Source organism: Coffea eugenioides, chromosome 2, assembly GCF_003713205.1.
Source record: "Coffea eugenioides isolate CCC68of chromosome 2, Ceug_1.0, whole genome shotgun sequence".
NCBI classification, from domain to species: domain Eukaryota; kingdom Viridiplantae; phylum Streptophyta; class Magnoliopsida; order Gentianales; family Rubiaceae; genus Coffea; species Coffea eugenioides.
Genome location: NC_040036.1, coordinates 4,856,808 through 4,880,741, shown reverse-complemented (window position 1 = coordinate 4,880,741; position 23,934 = coordinate 4,856,808). Strand labels below are relative to the sequence as shown.

The 23,934-nt window shown below is 38.4% G+C and overlaps 2 protein-coding genes across 3 annotated transcripts; both read left to right on the top strand.

Moving 5' to 3' along the window:
* The first annotated feature begins 6,322 nt into the window (after window positions 1-6,322).
* LOC113761836 (trehalose-phosphate phosphatase A-like) lies at window positions 6,323-12,199 on the top strand. Of its 2 annotated transcripts, XM_027304988.1 has the most exons (14): window positions 6,323-6,691; window positions 6,907-6,966; window positions 9,152-9,198; window positions 9,280-9,792; window positions 9,900-10,040; window positions 10,141-10,212; window positions 10,331-10,453; window positions 10,573-10,629; window positions 10,718-10,819; window positions 10,907-10,984; window positions 11,069-11,138; window positions 11,251-11,321; window positions 11,422-11,514; window positions 11,749-12,199. In XM_027304988.1, exons 4-14 carry the CDS (start codon window positions 9,499-9,501, stop codon window positions 11,800-11,802), a joined length of 1,155 nt encoding a protein of 384 aa, XP_027160789.1. In that variant the 5' UTR covers window positions 6,323-6,691; window positions 6,907-6,966; window positions 9,152-9,198; window positions 9,280-9,498; the 3' UTR covers window positions 11,803-12,199. The 2 variants fall into 2 exon arrangements, with proteins under 2 accessions (XP_027160789.1, XP_027160790.1); XM_027304989.1 differs by lacking the exons at window positions 6,323-6,691; window positions 6,907-6,966 and adding an exon at window positions 8,662-8,692.
* Window positions 12,200-17,712: 5,513 nt separating this feature from the next.
* On the top strand, window positions 17,713-22,973 carry LOC113762384 (acid beta-fructofuranosidase-like). Its single transcript, XM_027305825.1, has 7 exons — window positions 17,713-18,236; window positions 18,421-18,429; window positions 20,250-21,109; window positions 21,649-21,810; window positions 21,951-22,186; window positions 22,262-22,349; window positions 22,516-22,973. The coding sequence occupies exons 1-7, from the start codon at window positions 17,801-17,803 to the stop codon at window positions 22,708-22,710; spliced, it is 1,986 nt and encodes a 661-aa protein (XP_027161626.1). The 5' UTR covers window positions 17,713-17,800; the 3' UTR covers window positions 22,711-22,973.
* Window positions 22,974-23,934: the final 961 nt, after the last annotated feature.

Genomic DNA, 23,934 nt, shown 5'->3' with positions numbered 1-23,934 from the left:
GAAGCGGCGGGTGAATTATGAGAGAGATAAATGTCTTAACCCTAGAAAAAAAAAAAAACCAAGAAAAGGACCCATATGCCCATATCATTCCAAAGCACAAGAGAAGTAGAGTTGTAATTTTGCAACTGCCTTCAATCCTGGCACGTGAACAGCACGAGGGCCGACGAAAACGAAGAAGGGCCGACGAAAAAAAGAGCCTCAGACCAAAACCACCCACTCGCTCTTATTCTATATATGTTGAAAAAAAAGAAGGCAGCCAAGCCACAAATCCCAAAAAATGTGTACTGGATATAAAAGTAGCAGTCACCTAACTTTTCCGTGGGCTTGTTTGGTGGTTACTGGCCTTAGGTTCGTTACCAACCAAAAAAGAACTTCCCAGTCAACACTCAACAGTCATTCTTCAGTTTTGTACTATTGCCACGTCACATGGACCAACTTTGCACTGTTTCCAAAATGTCATCTTGGATCGGACTAGCAGCCCACATATGAAAGTGAAAAATGAAGAACATGTGTCGCTTGTGCGAAAGGGAGACTGGACTCGATTTGCATGGCAATATTCATAAATGACTTGTTTTTTTGTAATAGATGCACGTTTTTGTATGTAAATTAGGGCGCATAAATAATCTAGTGCATTTCTATGTCTTAGTCAAGATAAATATGCTTTCCAACCTTCTCTTTAAATGCATGTTTTGACTTTTTTTTTATCGTTTTTTTTTTGAAGCTTTTACAACCCAAAAGTAAGTTTGGGAGAGATAATGATATCGTTTAGAACTGGTAAAAGGAGGAATTCGTGACTGAGTCCAGAGTCCATTTTAAACAGATATGTGGCTGCGACTCCAACCACAGGACTTTTCCTCAAGGTTTACGTCTTCCTTTATTATTATTTTTCTTTTATATAAAAAAAGCTGCTGATGCTGCTAAGCACAACCCCTTAAAAAAATAAAAAAAGGGGTAAAACGTTTTGTGCTACAGTTTAACGGGACAATTGTTATTTTTTAAAGAAATTATTATTGATTGTGAGAAAAGAATTCAACTAATTATAACTGCTGGTTAAAAGCTCTATCTAATTTTCTTGTCCATCGAATGCTCTGAAGCGGCACAAGAAGTTGAACCGAACCGTTGGTGCTAATTCATTAGTACTAGAAGCAGCCAGAATGGTTTGCTTGATGAGTGTGATTTGTTTTTGACATAATTAAGCTTAAGAAAATGATGTCCCATAATACATAATGTTCAGAGAAGTTTCCTGAACCTTTCACTGTTGACCGAATCGTGTCCCAGCGTTGGAGACTAGAGGAAAATGCACTTCATCGGGGATCTTTCGACGCCAACAACATATGATTAAGGTTCCCACCTTCCTTGAGGATGGATTGATTACTTTGGCGTAAATTAGCCGGAGTCAACTACCAAGGAAGAGGGCGTTAAGTTAATTAGAGTTTCCTTGTGGTCTTCTTCCAACTTCCAACGCCCAATTAAAAATAATGGTTTCCGACTACAGAAGCTTCACGTGTTTACAATTCTGAAAATTGCGGCATTTATTGACGGGACGGGTATCTAGACCCATCATTTCAACCATCTTTTACAGAAAGTCCTTTTTTCTTTTTTTTTGTTTCTTCGACGGCTAGCAGCCACTCATACTCCCATCATCCTCTTCCTCTTTTATATATATATATATATATATATATATTTTTTGATGGAATCGTTCCAAAAGCGTTTTTGTTTCGGAAGATAAATGCGTCTAAATATCTAATATCGCAATTTGCAGCATTTTGTTCCTTGCTGAACAACCTTCTTCCCAAATGAGTCTTTAAACAAAAAAATAATAAAAGGACTCGTGCAAGGCATTATTGTGAATTTTTTATGGTAGCATGATTTCAATAATCGGTTAGTTGGAGTACCACGGCAATTGAAGACGAGAAAAATTAATGGTTTTGATTCGTTCAAAAGCCAAAAAAAAAAAAAGAGACAGAAATATTGCAGAGTAGAAGCAGGGGCGGGCAGAGAAATTGTGACCCTCTAGCTTTAGAGTTAGGCATAGTTGACTTCTCGCTCCCCTTTATACCTAGGTCATCACCAGCATTTCATTTTTCTATGTAGTTGAAGTGGCTTTTTTGTTTTTTTATTTTTTGGAGGGGAGGGGGGGGGGGTCCCAAAGAGAGGAAATACTAAAAAGAGAGAGAGAGAGAGAGAGTTGACTCCCTATTTCTGACTCCTGAGTGAGTGATCACCACGGCATTCTGACTTGGATTCCATGTACTGGTAATCTCTCAATGCTCCTCAACCCTTCTTTCTCTCTGCTCTTTTTCCAAATTCCAAGTGAAAGGTAAAGGAAATTTTGTCCAATTGAAATGTCTTCCAAGTGAAATGTCTTCAAGTTCACGTCTTTTGCCCAATTTCTCTCCGTATTCCAGAAACTTTTTGACCCTTCGAATCCAACTCGAACTCTCTGTACATGCATGTAGAAAAGTGTCATTTTCTCGGATCATCTTTGCTGCTCTGATCAGTTGCATCTCTCCCGGAGACCCATGCACGCGTCGTTCTAGAGACCTGAAATGTGTAGTACAGCTTATTGTAACTCACAAAAAGGCGAAAAAAGTATAGGGGAAATGAGACATGCCCGGAGCAACTTCAGGAACCTACGTCCATGTAGTGGAAAGACCCCCCCCCCCCCCAACAAAGCTTTGACTCTGCATCTGGGATTTAGAGCCAAAATAAACTAGCAAAATCCCAAAACGATGCTATTTTTGCCACTTTGGTTAAAAAGTCAATTCGAAAATTAATCAACAGCTACAGCATTGGGAGCTCGAATGGCCTCCAGATTGATAAAAGGACAAATCTCAGACCAAATCTATGGCCTCCAATTGACAAAGGACAAATCTCAGACCAAACCTGTGGCCTCATCTGCCCTCCAGAGAGGGCCAAGACCGGTTCGGCATTTGTGAGCCTACTTTGACCGGACAAAATACGCGGCCGCAGAGCTGGATCCTGCCAGATAGGGTATAGGAGGAGGACTCGTCGTTTCCTTAATCTGAGCCGCACGGGCGTGACACCAAAGATCTTTAGCACGTGACAGTCTGGGGCCCATCTCTGCCACGTGGAATTTCTCTGACCAGTAGTACGGCTTTTATTTATTTATTTATGGGGACTACACCTTGAACGTGGGTCCTACTCCTACCAAAGTGTCCCTGTTACTGCAAATGGCTCCGAGGTGGGAGGGTGCCTGGCTGGCTGTTACTGCCACGGTCCCCGGTCAGTCTCCACTCTCTCGGCTCTACTACTAATAAGTAATATCTATCTCCGTTCGTGATTCTCCTCCTCCGGCTCCTAGTCTCTCCTTCGCTTTCTCTCCCGTCTAACCAGTTTCTGCAACGTCGACTGTCGAGTCTTGACCGTCACCGACGGCGCCCAGCCAGCTGTCACGGGAAAACGACTTCACCACTGAGATTCGTCCGAACTTTTCTCATCCGCCGGGACCCGCACCACAACGTGGCCACGTCAGCTTGACACAACCACACGTGTCCTCACGCGCATGGGCCTTTTAAAAGTCCTACTTCCACGTGTCCTTTTTACTTTTGTCAAGATTTTCCTGTGCTCTTGCGGTGGACCTCTCGTCTATTTTCTAGTTTTGTTGTTAAAACAGGAAATATCTCTACAGTAAGCGGGAGTTGATGATTTTGTGTAAATCTTTCCTTTTACGATTTCTTTTTTTACCCTTCAAATTACTTCTCACCGCTAACCTACTTCAATTTAATTACTAGCCGCACCACCCAATGAAATACTCCATTGTAAATATAATCACTTACACATAAATAATTGTTTGATTTTTTTTTTGTAACATCTATTTTAATTTACAACTACTACATTTTTTTGTTAACGGATGATTTTTTTTTTATCACTTGCACGCTCGACATCGAGCGTGCGTCGTTTGATATAAACATTTTGCTGTTACTTTATGAGCTTTCATATTTACCTTCCCACACACACACAAACTAATTTTAATTATATTAACTATCCAGATACATGTCATCAACATAACTATCAATTGTCTCAGGATACTTCTAACAATGGTGACGCGCTGAATGTAGATTCATGCGAGACAATCGTGCAATCAAAAGGCTTGTTTCATTTATTTATTTTTCTTGGACACAGTTTTTGAAAATTTCAACCGTAACCCTTAAGCTAAAGAATTTCTTCAGCAAACGCTGTGCCTAACTTGCAAAACTACCGCTAAAGTGGGCACTGGCCTTTTTTGTTCAGCACAGCATCGGTATATCAAGTTAAATCTCTGAATTCTGGAGTTGAGACTAGCTGAAATATAGCATTTTCAATGAAAAAATTGTAAGTTCCATGGTAAACTTGAGTTAGTTGTTTGCTTATGTTTCATATCCTTATGCAATATACTGAGATAATTAACAATAATAGATAATATTATTATATTCAGTTTTTACATCTTATTCCTTATACACGTTTTTTAATTTATCAATCATTTCATATTTATCTCACATACATCATATCATAAAAAATAGTATTATAATAATCATTTCAAAAAATATTTTAAATAATCCTCTATCCAAACCATAGTTATTAAACCCGGCCCGGCCCGGCGGTCGAACCGGGTCATTAGACCGGGCCGGGTTTGGAATCAGATCGTTTGTGCAAAGAGACCGTTGACTTAGTCAATAACCCGGCGGTCGAACCGGATTAAACCGGAAACCCGGCCGGTTTTGGCCGGTTTTGTCACTAACCGGATTTTGTGGAAAAATTATATTGTTATTGTTGGAACTCGAACTTCGGACCTCTGCCCCAACACTACCGCTTGCTTACCACCAAACTACTTCCAAATATGTTGATATAGTAGCTTTATTATGATATATAAATGGTTTTTCAATTCTATCTTTTTTTCTCTAAAACAAATTTATTTGGAATCTTTTAATAAAAATTTATTACCCTCCAAACTCTATAAGTTATAAAATGGATTCCAAAAATAACATATTACATAATTCATTTAAAGACAAATATTATTTTTAATAATTTTTTACACTTAAAATTCATAAATAAGCTAGATAATTACACTAAATATAGATAAAATTTTACACTTGAAGTTTGGTATATTAATAAATAACTTTATATTTGATTGATTCTTATATGAATTAATTATTTTATAACAAATTAAATTAAATGAGCTTTTGTTATGGCATTATTTATTACAATTTATATCATATATCTTATATAAATAATTATGAAATATAATATTTAAATATATGTAGTGACCCACCGGTTCAACCACTCACCCACCGGTTCAACCACTCACCCGTTGACACACCTCCTTCGCCGGGTTCCTTCCCGAGTTGGGTTTAATAACTATGATCCAAACACATCACTGTTTCTCAATCAATTAAAACAAGTTATTGTGCTCGCAAGGGATACGTCACACAAATTGAATTACTCGTACATTTAGTCATCAAAATGCGAGTTAATTACGAGTGCGTTTGGACAGGAGATTATTTGTCAAAATTTATTTGCTTACATCATCATTACAATTTCTAACACACCTTTTTATTTTTCCAATTATCTTTTTATCTCACATACATCACATCACAAAAAGTGTTACAGTAAAAATATCTCAAATAATTTACAAAAAGTACATTTACATACCTTAGGTGGTTGATTACTACTTGTGGGAGACGACGTAGAAGAAATTGTTGTTTCTTTTACCAAGTGTTTTTTTTTAAACATGGATGATTAAGGGGGTGAATTTCAATTATGAGATTCTTTCGGGCGCAAGATTGCAATTTCATATGTGACAAATTTCAAAGTCTCCAGTTTAATGTTCTTGCGACTTTACATATAAAAAATTGGCCATAAACAAATATCAATAATATAGAATTTCAACGCAAGGGGTGAATTAACAAAGATTTATGAATCTTGAAATGGTAAGCAGTGTGGTCATATAAGTTTAATGTTGAAAAATAGAAATGTCAAAAGTTCCAGAATTTGCAAACCCGCCGGTCAAAAATAGAAATAGAAACTACTACAACTTTGCGGAAATAACTTCTTTCCCTCCCGGTTGCCAACTATTTCAACGGTCCGCCGTTGCGCGTGCCTCCACGACGCGTGGTATAAACGTTGTCAAATCGCGTAATAGTTGGTAAGAACTCCAGAATTCAAAGATTTGGTGAAGAAATAGTAAAAAAAAAAGGAAGAAGCAAAGAAGCCTGTTTCTGGTTTCAACTTAAAACGGAACTCCCCAAGAAGAAGATACTCAAAGAAAGAAACCTTTTTCCTCTGTTCTCTGTTCGGCTCTGTTCTCTCCCCCACAAATCGCGTCCGTCAATTAATCCTCATTTAATAGATTGGGCCCTGAATTTAAATTTTCTTTTTTTCTTTTTTGCCTTCTATGGCACGTCTCTACATTTAAGCAGCCTATAAATACTCCTCATTTCCAAGCCTCCTATTTTCTCTTCTTTCTCCTCTCTCTCTCTCCTCCTCCTCCTTCCGGACCTCCTTCTATTATTCATCATCTCCATCTCCAGGATTTTGCAATTCATATACCGGTATATTCTGGGTTCGATACGTGTATAGATGCATTGACAGAATTCGTAATAGATACATTTTTGTACATCCAGAATTTTGAAATTGAATAGTCGCCGTCGTTGTTTTCTGCAATATCAGCAGTTTTTTTTTGTCTGCAAAGGTAAAATGTGACGTCATCAACGTCTTCTTTACCTCTGCTTTTTTTTCCCCTCCCATTTGTATAATTTATTTATTGTGAATTTGTGATATTGTTTTTTGAGCTATTGATCTTTCCTTCTCTGGTTTGTACTGCGACTTTCTATGGCGTCGAATTGCTGTCGTCGACGCTTGCTTTTCATTGGCATTTGCTGAGGTTCTGAGATCTTGTTGTTGCAGATATTTCTTTTCTTCAAGGGTCTTCTTCGCATTCGGGGATTCCTGCTAGTTCTTAATCAGGTAGGTAGCTTCCGCATTTTTGCACGTGTACCTGTATGCGCGGGTGTATACATAGTTTCTTTTGGCTCTGAAAATTGTTTCATTTGTTGATAGGAAAAAGGAATCCATTACTAACTAACTATTGACCATAATTTTGGATTTTTAATATCTGGCAATTTTTGGTGGCTTTCTTTAGGTTAAAACCAGCTCTTCTTTAGAAACAGTCTGTGCTGCTTTTCTGTTACCAAGAATCATAAAGATTTTCCTTTTATTTCACCTAATGCGCCGAAGAATGAGAAGATGGAGGTCTTTGGCAAAGTATTGGATTATAAATCACGAATTTCGTTATTTTGTTTTTCATTGCCGGTGGGGAAGAGAAGGTTTAATGATTTAGCATTCAGATGAAAAGCACGGGTCTTGGCCAATACTTCTTGCGCATGTTTTTTTTTTTTTTTTTTGTGTGTGCGTGTGTATTTTGTGTGTGTGCGCGCGCGCGCGCGCGTATACACAAGCACACACATACACATATATAGTAGGTTTATGTTGTTGGTTCAATAGTTGATGGGATTCAGTTATTTCGGTTTTTCCTCCTAACAGCAAGACAGATATGATGAACATGTTTTTTTTTTCCCTAAAAATGTCTTTCTTAGAGCTGTGTATAAATAAGCTGATGTGATAGGTGGCAACAACACTTTCAGTTCAATTTTAAATCTTACTCGTTTTTTGATTGTCGGCTGCATCACTCTACAATGACGTGAAAGCGACAATAATTTGTCAATGCATTCCTTAATCGATTTCATTCTTCTGAACTACAAAAAAAAAAAAAATCAAGCTGAAAGAAAAAATTTTATTTGGAAACCTGATAATTCATCCCCCGTTACTATGTAAAATGCCCTGTTTTTACTGGTTCAAGGAAGACCACAATTACGGGATCACAGGAGAACTAGCTGAAGTTTGAATTCTAGCCAGTTATCTAAACATTTGCAATACCAGTCACGTTGGACTGTGTGATAGCAATAACTGTATGGGATATCTAAATTTAATTAGCTCTTTTCTATATCACCGGTTTTTGGCATTTCTAAAATTTAATGTTCTGGGTCCAATGTTTAATGCAACCCATACTTCTTTGTTGGACCACAAGATGTGGTTGCATATGCTCCTGTTTCCGCCTCATCCTCTGGCCTTAGAGAAAAGCTTATAGATTTGCCCATGATAGTAACATCAGGATGCTGTACCACTTTTATGACTCCAGCTCTCTATATTGATTCTCAATGATATATTCGAACAAAGAATACATTTCTGTCCTGCTCTTCAATATAAGCATGATGAATGTTTTCAACATTAATTTTTTTTTCTCCACCACAACATATTTACGTGTTTAATTTATTTATTTTCCTGACTTTCTAGTAGCGAGTTTGTCATTAGCACAAGGAAGCGAATATATGGTGCCATCAACTGTGTTTCTTAAGCCGTTCAACATTGTCATATTTGTGGATTGTGACCTTGTATGGTTCAATGTGCTTCAGTTTTTCTTTCTCCACATCTTAGGTTCTCTGTTCCTAAACGTAGGTCCCTACCTAGTTCTCCATTGCTGGCCCATGATCAACAGGGACCAGGATTAGGTGATAACATTCCTTCTGCAGCAGCTGCCTGCCTTTATATGTTATATCTGAGGTTTTAAACTCCTGTGCCAGTTGGTTCATTGAATTCTATAGCTGGTAACAAGTTCTTCTGTCTGTGATCTTAGGTAGACAAAAATTCATAATGTTGATTCGTTGGTTTTCAAAAGTCAATGCTTTTTAGTTACCTCAAGCCAAAACATTTTAATTAATCCACTTAAATTCACAGTTAAACCTGGTCTGTCACTTGAACAAGGTCGTAATTCAAAGAGTTTGTAACTGCAAAAAATATGCTTAGACTCTGGGGGCCTTTTTAGGTACTTTTGCCTGTAACATATTTTTTAAGGGATAATTTGAGTTCTTTGTGCTTCGTTTGAATGTTTTTGCTCAGAACGTTCCATTTCATTTCTTGCCATTCAAGGTTTCTGTTATGGTTCTGTATTAATGTGTTTGGCAACAATTCTGTCAGCTGTTTTGATATCTACTATTTATTCCAATGGCCTGTGGTACCATCCTTCACTACGGAGGACTTTTTTGTGACATTTGCCAATAGAGCTTACAATAGATCTTCTCCCACGTTTTTGCAGCTGTAATCTGGTTGCTGGTTGAAATTGGCTGTTGCAGAAGAAATGATGTATGAGTAAGCTTTTGATTTGGCAAGCAGTTAATATTCTAGCCTTTTGTCAGTGTACTTACACTTATTCATAATTTTCAGTCTTCAGGAGTATTCTGCTTGATGGACTATAATCCCACCAGTAGTGACAAAAAAACTCTGAAGAGGTGGTTTTTCATTGATAAAAGGGTTGGTTGAAAGAACTTGAAGGTTTCTACAGTTGGGGAATACTGCTTGGAGTCAGCCCCAGATCCAAAAGCGTGATTTTTTAGTTTTTTTCACCCCAAAGCCTTTTCCCTTTTACTGATACATTTGGAAACAATGGACCTCAAATCAAGTCATACATCCCCCGTACTTGCTGATCCTGCTCTTATCAATGAGTCAATGTTGGGAATCCATTCTGGCCTCTTGCCGTACTCCCACAATGGTACAGCTTTCTCTCCAGCACCCTTCCTCACAATTCCAAGGAGGAAGCCTGGGATACTGGATGATGTTCGATCTAGTTCTTGGTTGGATGCGATGAAGTCATCATCTCCCACCCATAACAAAGTAAATAAAGATTCCAGCACTGGGCAATCATCAAATGATAGTGACAATGCTTATCGTACTTGGATGGTAATTTCTAATCCTCTTTTCGATGCAGTAATGCAACCATATTTTCCTTCAACAGCAAACTTTTGTCCTGCATAGACAGGATATGCTAAAATTTGCTAGTTTTGCAGCTCAAGTATCCATCAGCAATTGCATCTTTTGAGCAATTAATTAACTGTGCAAAGCACAAAAGAGTAGCACTTTTTCTGGATTATGATGGGACTCTATCCCCAATAGTTGACAACCCTGACCATGCCGTCATGTCATGTTCGGTGAGTATTAATCATTCTTCCCATACATTGAATAATTTCTTTCAGTAATATCTGTTAGCATCCTCTCGAGATTTTTATAATACTTGATGTTTTTCTCCAGATGCGTGCTGCTGTAAGAAATGCAGCTAAGTGTTTCCCAACAGCAATAATAAGTGGGAGAAGTCGTGACAAGGTATCCAACGTCCACAAATTTTTATTATGCACATTCTCTTATCATTGAAATTACTTGTTATTCTTTAGATTCCAAAGATTCAACTTCTCACCAATCATCTCCTGCTGTTTTTCTTCAGGTATCTGAGTTTGTGGGACTAACTGAACTTTACTATGCTGGAAGTCACGGGATGGACATTATGGGTCCTGCTCAACCAAATTCCAAAGACCAGACAAAATGTAACATGTCCATTGACAAGCAGGTAATGGTCCTGCAAGACCGATCAATTCTTGTTGAACCATGTGACGCTATGAGCTGCAGTTTGTTCTGGGATTGATAACTTCTGATATAATGTGCAAATCTATTCTCTGGCTATTGTAGTGCAAGGATGTTAATTTGTTCCAGCCTGCTAGTGAATTCCTACCCATGATTGATGAGGTTGGTAAATTTTATATAAACCCGCTTTGGTGCATAATTGGACTCTTTTCTGCAGTATGACAAAAGCATTCATTTTACGTGCAAGCAGGTCTTTAGGTCTTTGGTTGAGATCACAAAAGACATTGTGGGAACAAAAGTTGAGAACAACAAATTCTGTGTATCTGTACACTATCGCAATGTCGAAGAGAAGGTATGCTGTGTGCTTTCTCAGCTTGAAACTCTTAATTTTCTGTTCTTTGGCTGATGGAAACCTTTTGTCTTATGGAAATGTGTATAGAGTTGGACAATAATTGCAGAGTCTGTCGGAGAAATTTTGAAGCACTACCCTCGTCTGCGATTGACACACGGTCGGAAGGTATGATATCTACCAGAGTTCATGCAACTGCCTTTCCTTGGCTTGTGCTCTTCTAAAATGGCTGTCATGTTGTCTCTTTTCTAGGTTTTAGAAGTCCGTCCTGTGCTTAATTGGGACAAGGGGAAAGCCGTTGAGTTCTTACTTGAATCGCTTGGTGAGTGTGAGGTTTGCTCCTTAAAAGAACACAGTTTTGCTGCGTGCATATTTCATTCTCTTACCTGTCAGATTTTTAAAAAGCAGTAGACCTGATGCTGAGATAATTGTAGGGTTGAGCCACTGTGATAATGTGTTACCCATATACATTGGAGATGACCGTACTGATGAAGATGCCTTCAAGGTAAAGCCTGGCAATTTAAGAAACACCATTAAAATGTGACTAGTGCCTGTTGCTTGGGTATTCAGATATATGACAATCTTGCAAATGAAATTTTCGTCAGGTTTTAAAAAAGGGCAGTCGCGGTTATGGCATCTTGGTATCTTCTGTCCCAAAGGAAAGCAATGCTTCCTACTCCCTCAGGGATCCATCAGAGGTAAAAATTAGTTTATTGCTTCTTATATCTTCACACTAGGTGCCATGAGATGAGTTACTTCCTTTTCTTTTATAAGGATAGAAACTATGCTTATATGATAATTAGTAGCGTAAGAAACTCAGTGCTTCAAGGGCAGAACTTTATTTTAAGAATTGGTTGCTTATCTGATTCTTTGATCTGTTTCAGTGTGTTATTACCAGCTACATGAGAATGAGATCTAGTTTATCTTTGTAGGTCATGGAGTTCCTCAAGTGCTTGGTGAGCTGGAAGAAGTCAACTGCACTTTAACTGCATTCGAGTACAAGAAGAGAATCTATCGATAATACGTATACCATTAGGAAGATTTCAGTTTTAGATTAGTTATGTAAGAATAACCGATGGGCTTAGGAGCAGAGGTGCCTGATTCAGCTTTTGAGCATGGAACAGGGGTTAATTAATTGTTCCTGCTTATGGCTTTCCCTGTAAATTCTCTCTTTCACAGTATATCATACTTGCGGTGCCTGGGATGCCCTCATTCACAAGCGTGATGATATTCATGATTTGCATTCTTTCATTACAATTCATAGTAGTATCCGTTGTTGGTTCTCCCTAAGGGAGAATGTAGCAACATTTGTTTGTTTGATTTATTTGGACGGATGTCAATCATTTCTTTAATTAAATAAATGTATCTTCCGTGTATCCTGTACTGTCAATAGTGAAGAACTATGTGCAGCAATCTTATCCAGGATTTTGTGGAATTTCATTAGCGGATGCAAAGGCATCCATCTAATCCGGTGCGGTTCAACCCCCTTCGGATTCTCCATTGATCTATTTGAATCCACCTTTTCCCCTTAGTGTAGAATAAGGAGTAAGTTTAGAAAAAAAAAGAACTATGTATTAGCATGACAGTTGTATCGGATTTGCCTTTTTTCTTTTTTGTTCCCCCTCTCAAACTACTCTTATATTTAGTGGGAAGGGGATCCACTATCCCCCAATTGGGTTTTTAAAATTGCATGCAAGAAGAAACTAAACTACCTCTAAACTAGACATTGCATAACTAGATTTGCTTTCAAGGACTCTAAAATTGTCCAATTTCATTCTCCAACTACAATTACACGGTGCATTAAGCCCTTCTCAAATCATTGAGACAACTCCAATAATTTGATGTGTGTAAAGTAAAAAAGTGATTAAAAAATGCGTTGACAGAAAATTTAAAAATTTTTTAGGGAAAAATAGCTTTCCAAACAAAGTAGGAAGGTTCGTCGAACTCATAATATAGAAATTTATGCTGGCATAAAGAGAGTACAAAAAAAACTAATGCAGCAATATATCCTGGCATAAAGAGAGTACGAAGGATCTACCTCAATAGGATCGAAAAAGTGTACCTCAACTGGTACCCAAAGGAAAGGTTCGTCGAACTCGTTTACAATAAAGGGCTTAACTGGAAAAGGCCTGGTCCTGTCTGGATTGGGCTTTGTACAAGCCCTTATTATATTTGAGTTTCTACGAAAAAGAAAATCTAAACAAAAAAAATCTTAAAAGGCACACCCAATTGTAATTAGGTCATACTATTTGATCATTGGGTCGGTTCTATAGTTAGGAGGGGGCTTTTCTTTTTCATCATCAAATTTAGGGTCGAATCATGTACTTAACAATTGAAAGAAAAAAGAATATAGATCCAATCTTAAATCTAATAATCGAAAATAGAAAGGATGCGGGGGAGGACGGGAGGGTAATCAAACAAAAAAAAAAATCATACAATTATATATTGTGTAAATGGGCCATGTGTTTCCCCGACTGCTGATTAGTAGATATTAGTAGCATACAGATTATAGCGTTTTGCTGTAAATATGTCGGTACTGAAATGGAGAAACCCGTGGTTTTCGAGCTAACTCAGAATATGGTTGGATGTATCAAACATGATGCTACGAATTAAACTTCTCTTGAAACTAGAACTGGCTTGAAATTCATACTCGATCCCCCCCCCCTCTCATATTTATTTTTAAGTTTTTCACTTAGGGTTTGTTTGTTTGGAAGGAAAATATTTTTCAGAAAATGTTTTCTTGATTTTCTATTGTTTGGTTGGGTTTTTGCTTTGGGAAAAATTTTTCCTACCGAAAATATTTTACATCAGATGGTGTAAAATGACTTCCCATATAAATGAATTGAAGTTATTTTTCATGTCCGCTTCGTAAGTCGTAAGACTACCCATTCAAGCTCCCCCACCAGCCTTAAGATTCAGAACAAAACCCACCACTCGTGCAATGGCTCACTAAAGATTTGTAGTTTCCATCTCCTCCAAAACAGTGGAAAAAACATGGAGAAGGTAATTATTTTCCCCGATAAAATTTTCCATGGAAAACATTTTCCGTTGAAAATATTTTACATTGAATCAAACGGACCCTTAATGAGACTATATTTCAGTCCTTTCGAGTACTATATCAGAATGATGGTACTTTGATTTCAAGTTTTACGCGAACTACAAGCAAATAAAGAAATTGATCCTTTTTTCAAATATAATATTATAGTAATATATAATAATTCAAAAATAAATTCATTCACATATAGAAATTGGTCCGTTTTTGAATTATATAATAATTTTTTAAAAAAATTCATTCATATAATATATCAAATATTTGAAAAAAAATTTCATATACACTACTACAGTAAATTTTTTCAAAAACATCCCCAAAAAACAGCTAATTCAAACAGAGACGGTATGTTTATAGAAGAAAGCTCGTACAAATCCTCCTGCAAAAAGATACCGCTAGTAATCAAACAAAAGATCACATAAACATATTCACCAAAAGATGGGCGAATAAAAGTTGCCAAATACCAACCGTTCCGACTGCTGGAGAGGTCCGATCTGCTTTAAGTGATCCACACATTTAGCATGGCGAGCAACAATTTCTCATGGTAGTCCTGAGAGTGAGGCCTGAACAACAGCTGTACAAGTTAAGGTCAAAGTGGGGGCCATCACGTGCAACACGTGATTTATGAGGGTCGGTTGAGGCGTTTCACACTCGCAAGGTCGTGGGATCGAACCTCACCTAACGCCTGGGTGCGGTTGGGGTGGCGCTGTACTCCAGGCGCAGGGGATTAGTCGGGCCGCCTTCGGGTCTTGACCCGGACACCCCTGTGTTGAAAAAAAAAAAAAAAAAAAAAAAAAAAGATGAGGCGTTTCACGGTTCAACTGGCTATATAATTTTTACTATAATTTTGCTTCCATTTGAAAGCCGTCTCGTTCAAAGTGGATGAGTAAAGCAAAATAAAAAGATGAACTGCCGTTATTTACGAGGTAAATCATCCAAGTACGATCGGATTGTATGTGATTTGATTCGATTGTAACATTTCTATTACAATTTGATATTATATATATATACGCACTCTGACTATATTTATGTATTGAGTATATATATGCTTACAGGTATGATTATATTTATGTATTGAATATTTGAGTTGATTTATATAACTAAAATATAAAATTATATAAGCGTATACTAAATTATGAATATTTTATTCATATCCGTCTTTGATAGTTGTAGGAGCAACCTCAAAATTCTGAACTATTTTAATATCTTTGTTTTTGATACGTGTAATTTTGCTTAGGATGAAAGCTAAATTTTAGCATAAGATTAAAAAAAAAAAATAGAAAACTAGGGCCAAGAGCTGATTTGGTGCTTAATGACCCCATTCGACAAAATAAAATACTAATTCTCCGTATAGAGGCTGTTGTTTTATTGCTCCATCCATCTGCCCGCGTCCGCATTTCCCGTTTCTTAACAATGAAAATTTGGAAGTTTGAGGCTTCAATTCCAATTTCATTTCCGTCCACCAAAATGAAGAAGAAAAAAAAATAAACAAAAAAACTCAACCAAAATAATCTGAGATGTTGACTTGGCGACGTGTCCGTCTGATTTGCTTTTGAATGATTTAATAATTAATCTCCGCCCTTTTCCACGTGATTAATCAAACTATTAAGCCTGTGGCACCCGATCACCCCACCTAAGTCTCCTGGTCGTTACAACTGGGTGCATGCACAATCTTCCCGGAGGGACGGGGACGGGGACGGGGATGATGGTGAATGATTCACCATTCATGAAGCGTAAAAATGGTTATTGCTGTATTTTAATGCCAATCATCGTGTCTAAAATTTCCGGGATAATAACTTGTGCTGTAATAATAAAATGGAGTTCCGACAGGACTATATATAGAGTGATTTTTAGACCATGAAACTGCCATATGTAAAACTTTTGTTACCCTTTTTTTTTTATATATATATATTGGACTTTTCCACTAACTTTTTATACAGGAGTGTTTACAAGTTTGTAAATTCTTGAGAGGATATAGCTACACCTATCCACCCTTTTGTCTGCCACTACATTCAAGATTGCCTTGCTTCCTCTTCTTCTTCTTTTTTATTTTTTTATTTTTTTGGTGAAGAGGCGGGGCTGTGGCTGGGGCTGTGGGGGGGGGGGGGGGCGGGGGTGTGTGTGTGGAATTAACCTACTGCAGCAACCTTTTTGAAGTGTCTCGTTTGCACTTTCAAAAATGAAAGGTCTCGAGATTATTGCCCTTTGAGGGGGAAAAATGGACAATGTAAGCTCTTTTTTTTTTTTTTCCTATAGAGACGGATCTAAGGAGGTTCAAAGGTAATTCGAAGGGACTGAACCACGACTAGAGGAGGAGGCGAATCTAAGGAGGCCTAAGGGTAATTAGGAGAAAACTTAACCACCATTGAACGAAACGACGAGTGTACTACGCATCCACTTAGATTTTTTTAAACAAAGCCACTTTTAATGTGACAATTTGATGGGAGGCAAGAGTTCGAGACAAGATTTGAACCCTTGTCTTAGATCATCTTACCAAATCTTAATGCTTTGATGGTGGCCACCGACCCAAAGGCTGATGGTTGGGCAATGTAAGCTTACCGGTGCCTAAAATGTGAAACACTGAACCGTGATCATAAAGTAATTGTAACAAGTTCTTGGAAATGAAACAAGAACTTTACATTTTGAAGTGAGCCGCAATATATATATATATACACATAATAGCATGACAAATAGTTAAATTGGTCAATATGGCAAATCGTTGTAATTTGGCATAAGAAAGTATTTAGCAAAACATTAAAAAATTTAAAAAAGTGAGAAACATACGTATGACGTGTTGACACGTAGATAATATATCTTATAGAGACTGGGGTCCGTCAATAATGTCATTCTTTAAATGTCCAGAAGTCGAATCAGGCCGTAAGATTGGTACACGAATACGATTCTATAATACAATGCCAACTCATTGCCCAATTCTGATTTGTCCGTAGTCAAACAGAGATATGATGACCAAATAAAACCGGCAAAATTTTTAACGTGTTGCAATCACAAAATTGAGGAAGGGCGGGATGGAATATAATATATATATATATATATATATGAAATTTTGAGTCCAAATTTTTTCACTTGTGTTATTAAAAAAAAAAATTACAGAATCGAGCAATATTCATGTACTTTTTGGTTTTTCTTTTAACAAGAGTAATTCAATATTCCTTGACCAGTGTTTATTAATATATATTGTTTTGACTTTTTCCTCACTTTCTACTCTTTTTTTTTTTGTTTGGCCAAGACATTTTCTACTCTTGACGCCGCCTTTTTTCCCCCTCTTACCTTTGAAACACAAAGGAAATCGAACCAATCTTCATTTGCATCTAGTTCTAGGGTCGAATTGCTTGGGAACAACAAATGGAGTTTCCTAAATGCAAATAAAAAGGACCTTAGCAAGATTATTTTTCCATATACGTATATTCCTTCAAAAAAAAAAATTCAGCTTTGGCAAACATTGTTTTTATTCTTTTATTTTTTTTTGTCTGCATTTTCTTTTTTACGTTTTTAATCGTAATAACTAGCAGTTCCGTAAGGCAAATAAAGAATAAAATGTTTACTTAAACTTTATTAAACAGTAAAACTGGTGAAGAAGTTGAACCCGGCCCGTAACCCTCTCCACCAATAAAGTGCTCTGGAAAAATCCATGCTGGACCACACATCATGCAAGAAAACTCAAATGCGGACACATTGCCAACTGCTGAGCAAGCCCCGCAGGGGCCACCCCCTGTCCTGGAGAGCCCGAATTCCACCTTTGTGAAAAAAAATAAAAAATAAAAAATTCCCAGTCGAAAGCCCGAATGCCACTACTATATATATTGTTGGTAGTACGACTAGCTAGTAGAGTAGTAGTCTACCATATAGCGTCTTTGAAATATTTGAGCTGGCATTCGGCCCAGCCTTCCCTTCTCCGTCCACCGTCATCTACCAAAATGGCCGCCAATCGTTCTCTTACTCTGCCATATGATCCTGAACTTGCCGTCTCCGATGCTCCTTTGCTAGAGCAATCCGATCAAGCAGAGGTTTCTCGGTCCTCGGGTCAAAGTAGACAACGGCCCGTTAAGGTTCTGGCCGGCATTTTCCTGTCCTCATTGTTTCTGCTTACCTTAATCTTGACCCTTTTCCAAGGACAAGAAGAACCTCGCGATCAAGCTCAAATGATCAATGCCAATTTAAACAAGTCATCCCCTTCCTCATCTGTCTCCCCTTATTCTCTCATTCCAGCTTCCAGAGGGGTTCCTCAAGGAGTCTCGGAGAAGACTTTCCGGGGAGTCTCTGATGCGAATGATATCTATCCTTGGACCAATGCTATGCTATCTTGGCAAAGAACTTCCTACCATTTCCAGCCGGAGAAGAACTGGATGAACGGTGAGTCACAATCCAACTTGCAGGTTCCAAAAGTCAGCCCGTCTCTTTTCTCTGAAAATTCCTTACCATTGTAGAATTTTAAGGTATGTGATGCATTTATGCATACTAATCCGAGCTTCTTTTTTTTTCTTCACTGTTGGTGGCTTGATGACACAACTTTGTGGGGAAATTTCGTCTACTCTAGATCCTAATGGTACGTTGCTGAATCACTTTTATTTGCTTCTGATACTGCAAATTGCAAGCATATACTTTTCATCCTCTAATTATCTAGTTTAGATTAGAGTTGTAGCTAATAATTTACATTCCTATAATTTTGGAGCCCATGGGTGTTTTCTCGTTTTAAATTTGTCTAACATGCGTAGGCATTGTAGTTGACCATGGGATTCCCGCCGTGCAAGTATAGGTTTCTGTCTGGGTAGGAGAATCGTAATAATTCAACTTCTTCTTGATGGTTGGCGTATTATTGCTAGTAGAGTACTTTATTATTCGGAAGATTCAAATGAATGTGTGGTGGTAAAAGTGCCCAGCATCCTCTATTGCCTGGGTATAGTCTTTTACGCAATTATATAGTAGTAGTTGATTGATTTTACTCGTACTTGAGGATTAGTTAATTCTTTTTCTTTTTCTTTTTTTTGGGTTTTGGAAGAGAGTTGTGGACCAATCAAGGAGGGTTCTTTCTCCGAATACTCATTTCCATGTGGGTCAACATTTGTCCATCTGGCTTTTTGTAGATTGTGGAACGTGGAAAGCCACATTTCTACTACTATAATAGTATATAGTAGTTGTGCCTAATAATTTATGCACCCGAGTCGAAGTACATAAAATGGATAGAGCCGATAGGAAAATTGTTAAGGGCCACAAGTTCTTTTCACTCTCTCTCTCTCTCTCTGTCAAGTAATAATAATTGAAATAAAGGGCTCAAAATAGAATTGTCCGTCCCTCGACTCCATCCTTGGCTGAATAATACTCTGTGATTTTGGATTTTTTTTCCGTTTCAGTTTCTTTCTTCTGGATTGTGAAATCGAAATTGGAAGCTAACATATATGCATTAATATGTAAGTGCCCACTCCAATTATTGCAACGAAGCTACTCGGATAACAACTAGGAAGATGGGAGAGAGTCGTGTTCAATTTTGCAAAATCAATTGTGACGAGTCTGCACACACGTCTTTTCGTTCATTTTGGGTCTGAAATTTTCAAAATCACCAGAATTTCTACGTGGCATTTGATAGACCCCAAAGTTATGGGATGCGGGCAAGAATGCAAAACTACACATACTTTTCAATTTCTTGCACGCACATCCCACAAGAGGCTGAAATTTCCGTGGATGAATTGTTGCTTTCTTGAATATTATGCAAATGCTATAGACTAATTGTAGTATTTCTTGGTGGAGAAATCAGCATGAAACTTTGAATTCGTCCAACCGTCCCGGATGACAGCCATGACGGGCAGTTGCCAACTTGCCTTCTCAACACTACTCTTACCGAATAATTTCTGCTTCAAAAACCACAAGACCGGAGAATATCTTAATCTGAATCAATTACTTCTAGAGTAGTTGGCTACCAAGTGAATCTTAAAATTTTATTTAGGTGTAGGTTAAGAGATTAAATCCCTTTATCTACATTCAATCCAGGATTCTCTGGAATTTCCTAACGAATGTGTAGGCACCCGTTTAGATCGACGGTGGTTCAGTCCTTTCAGATTCTCCCCTGATCCCTTTAGGTCTTCCTCCTTCTAGTGTACAGTATAGTAAGAATAGGTATAAAATAGAATCTAACGTATTTGGCCAAAAAAAAAAAAAAAGAAAGGAAGAATATCGTAATCTGAGACCTGACCATCCCTGTAATAAATCGAGGCGGCTTTCCTCACAGCCCTTAATAACAATTCTGTTCGTACTTGATAAAGTGCATGTGGTTTCAACTTGTTTTAGAAAGATGACAATCATAAGAGTCTTGAGGGATAATGCATGGTTTGATAAAAAAAAAATAAAATTGCTAATGCTATGCTGGTACAGGTCCATTGTTCCACATGGGTTGGTACCACCTTTTCTACCAATACAATCCGGATTCAGCTATTTGGGGAAACATCACATGGGGACATGCGGTTTCAAGGGACCTAATTCACTGGCTGTATCTGCCCTTCGCCATGGTCCCCGATAGGCCGTTCGATGTCAACGGTGTATGGACCGGTTCAGCCACCATTCTTCCTGGTGGTAAAATCGTGATGCTGTACACGGGGGACACTGATGATCTGGTGCAGGTGCAAAACCTTGCGTACCCCGCCAACCTATCTGATCCTCTCCTCCTTGACTGGATCAAGTACCCGGGAAACCCGGTCATGATCCCCCCACCTGGCATTGGCAAAAAGGACTTTAGGGACCCCACCACCGCCTGGCTGGCCCCCGATGGGACCAAGTGGTTGGTTACTCTCGGGTCCAAGATCAATAAAACGGGCATTGCCATGGTTTATGAAACCAGCGACTTCAAAGGCTACCGGCTCTTGGATGGGGTTTTACACGCGGTTCCCCACACGGGCATGTGGGAGTGCGTGGATTTCTACCCGGTTTCCACGGCGGGGGATAATGGGCTGGATACATCGGCTAATGGGCCTGGCACTAAGCACGTCCTGAAGGCAAGCTTAGACGACAACAAGCACGATTACTACGCACTGGGCACCTATGATCCGAATAACAATAAGTGGACCCCTGACGATCCGGAACTGGATGTGGGTATCGGGTTGCGTCTGGACTATGGCAAGTATTACGCGTCAAAGACATTTTACGACCAGAAGAAGAAGAGGAGGATTTTGTGGGGTTGGATTGGAGAAACTGATAGCGAAGCTGCTGACCTCATGAAAGGATGGGCATCGGTTCAGGTATCATTATTAGTATTAGTATTATTGTTTTCCTCGTTCTTAAGTGCATAATGCATTGCCTTGACTTGATTACAAGTTCTTTTATATTCTATTCATTTGGTGTGTGAGAAACACGTCAAGATGGCCTCTCTAATTGTGAAGTGATATGGTACTATATTCTACGTGTCTTTTTTTGTTCCTTTTGAACGGAAACAACTTTAATGTCTACTCCACGAAACATATACTAATTACCTTGTAGCCCACAAAGAATTTAGTTAAAGAAAGAATGATTACCAAGCTTGGATGGATTGCCCGGATGGAACTTAAATCTTGCCATTAAACACTTGTACCTTTTTAACTTGTTACTGGTTTTAACAATTATGCAAAATTTGAATTTGAAATTCAACTTTTACACATATATTATATATTATGAATTTAACAATGATAATTTATACACTGTCAGTATATATAATAATAATAATAAAAATGATACACTGCCATGCATCGGACTGTGTGGTTCCCAGGCCTAATAGTAATAACTGGCTTGATGTGCTGCACAGACAATTCCAAGAACTGTGGTTTTTGACAAGAAGACTGGAACAAATATACTTCAATGGCCGGTTGAAGAAGCGGAGAGCTTGAGATTTAATGCTACTGAATTTGACACCGTCAAGCTGGAACCAGGATCCATCGCGCCCCTAAATATTGGCTCAGCAACGCAGGTCTGTTCTTCAATCATCACTGTTTCTTTTTCTTTCTAGATGAATTTCTTGGTGTTGGATCGGATAAGCATATTATTGTTGCTGATGAAGAGGGTAGTCATGATTGACACGAGACTGTCTTTGTCGGAATATTATTGCAGTTAGACATCATTGCTTCATTTGAAGTGGATAGGGAGGCATTGGAGGCGACAGTAGAGGCTGACGTGGGGTACAACTGCACCACAAGTGGTGGCGCTGCCAGCAGGGGAAAGTTGGGACCCTTCGGTCTTCTAGTTCTTGCTGATGGTTCACTATCTGAGCTAACCCCCGTCTACTTCTATATCTCCAAAAGCACTGATGGTAGTGCAGAGACTCACTTCTGCTCTGACGAATCGAGGTTTGCTTCTTTTCTCCCCTGCCAATGTCTTGGTGTTATATATACACTTGTAATCAATTACTATTTCTAATGCAGGTCTTCAAAGGCACCTGATGTTGGGAAACTAGTTTACGGGAGCACGGTTCCTGTTCTTGATGGTGAAAAATTGTCGGCGCGGTTACTGGTATGTGAGAATTCAATGATGGATGAAACTCTTTCAACTTCTACTGATTAACTTTGATCTATCGTACCAGTTCTATAATAAAGATTCACTTGCCCATTTCTGTGTTCAATCCTTATACTAATGATTGATCTGGTTGCGGAACAATACGTGATAATTGATCGATCAGGTTGATCACTCCGTAGTAGAAAGCTTTGCTCAAGGGGGAAGAAGAGTGATTTCTTCAAGAGTTTATCCGACCAAGGCAATCTATGGAGCAGCGCGACTCTTCCTTTTCAACAATGCCACAGGGGTGAGTGTCACCGCATCAGCAAAGATTTGGCACATGCAATCAGCAGACATTCGAACCTTCCCAGATTTGTGAATGCCATCCAAATCTCTGGAAATACAATTGCTTGTTCACTCGGGTGGTTCCCAAGATTCGGAAGGAACGAAGGAAGAAGGCCAAGTTCAGAAACCCTTTGTAGCATAGTGATTAAAGAGTTCTTGTACCAAAGCGAAAAAAAGAGGGCGACTCGCTACCATGAAGCATCTCAGGGTCTGGGATATGTCTGAGTTATAGCAAATTATTCAGTCACTGCTTATTAGTATCTATATACGCGATGCAGCACTGATATTTTTACTTCAGGAATTAAAGCCAATAATCTTAGTTTTATAAGAAATGTTCAAACACGCGTACGCTAGAGGTGAATATCTATTATGATGTGAAACCTAAAGGATATTACTCCAATCCCAGAATTCAGAGAAATTTCAATGTTGGACCTGAAATAGACCAATCACACAGTGTTGTGCCATATTATCAAAAAAAAAAAAAAAAACACAGTGTTGTGCCATTACCTGTTTTGGAGTGGTTGGGCTCATCTATCGCTTTTGGGCCTAATTATTACTAGTTTATGTCTCCTGCTTTATAACCTTTACGTTATCATCTGGCTTCGGCCTCCAATTGACCCCCAAAAAAAAAAACACCCATAAGCCCCCATAGTCATTTTTTTTAACAGGCTATAAATAGAATTGGGCTTACAGGGAAATAGAATAAATACTTAAAAGAGGATTCTAATTCTAAACCTATTTTTGGTTTCCTTCGAGATAGATATGCGTAATAGAAGTTCCTTGGAATCTGTCCATGTTGGAATTGGTGGCGCAATCAGATAAATCGGAAAACAGTAGAGAAATCATAATCTTGGAATCATATCGTATTATTATGAGGTGGAGACTAAAGGTGATTGGGCTAAGTTAAGCCCATCTCTTAAGACCCAAAGTTTTGCTGCTATACTGGTAGCCCAGCCAACGTGCCTACAAAAGGCCCCAACCCAATGACCTAGGCGAGCGACGATTCCTAATCCTTCGTCTTCAAATGGATCTTCCAGAATAAAAAAGATGCTTCTAGCGGTCCATCTATCATCTTATCCGAAATACCTAATGCCACTTTTATTAGTGTCGCTTGCGGTATATTCCTCCCCCTGGCCCTTCTTTAGTTAGATAGAAGAAGACGAAACAAATTTTTCGGCACTCGCGAACAAAAGACCCCTTTTCTGGATCAATAAGGATATAGTAATTTGCTGGCTTTTGTTTTGTATTCATTTTTTAC

Excerpts from the sequence above, each read along its gene's own strand:
- LOC113762384 (XM_027305825.1), top strand. The coding sequence starts at position 17,801 with ATGGCCGCCAATCGTTCTCTTACTCTGCCATATGATCCTGAACTTGCC. Across the intron at positions 22,187-22,261 it reads TTCTGCTCTGACGAATCGAG|GTCTTCAAAGGCACCTGATG; the intron begins GTTTGCTTCTTT and ends TTTCTAATGCAG. Across the intron at positions 22,350-22,515 it reads AATTGTCGGCGCGGTTACTG|GTTGATCACTCCGTAGTAGA; the intron begins GTATGTGAGAAT and ends TTGATCGATCAG.
- LOC113761836 (XM_027304988.1), top strand. The coding sequence starts at position 9,499 with ATGGACCTCAAATCAAGTCATACATCCCCCGTACTTGCTGATCCTGCT. Across the intron at positions 10,454-10,572 it reads ACATGTCCATTGACAAGCAG|TGCAAGGATGTTAATTTGTT; the intron begins GTAATGGTCCTG and ends TGGCTATTGTAG. Across the intron at positions 11,322-11,421 it reads CTGATGAAGATGCCTTCAAG|GTTTTAAAAAAGGGCAGTCG; the intron begins GTAAAGCCTGGC and ends AATTTTCGTCAG.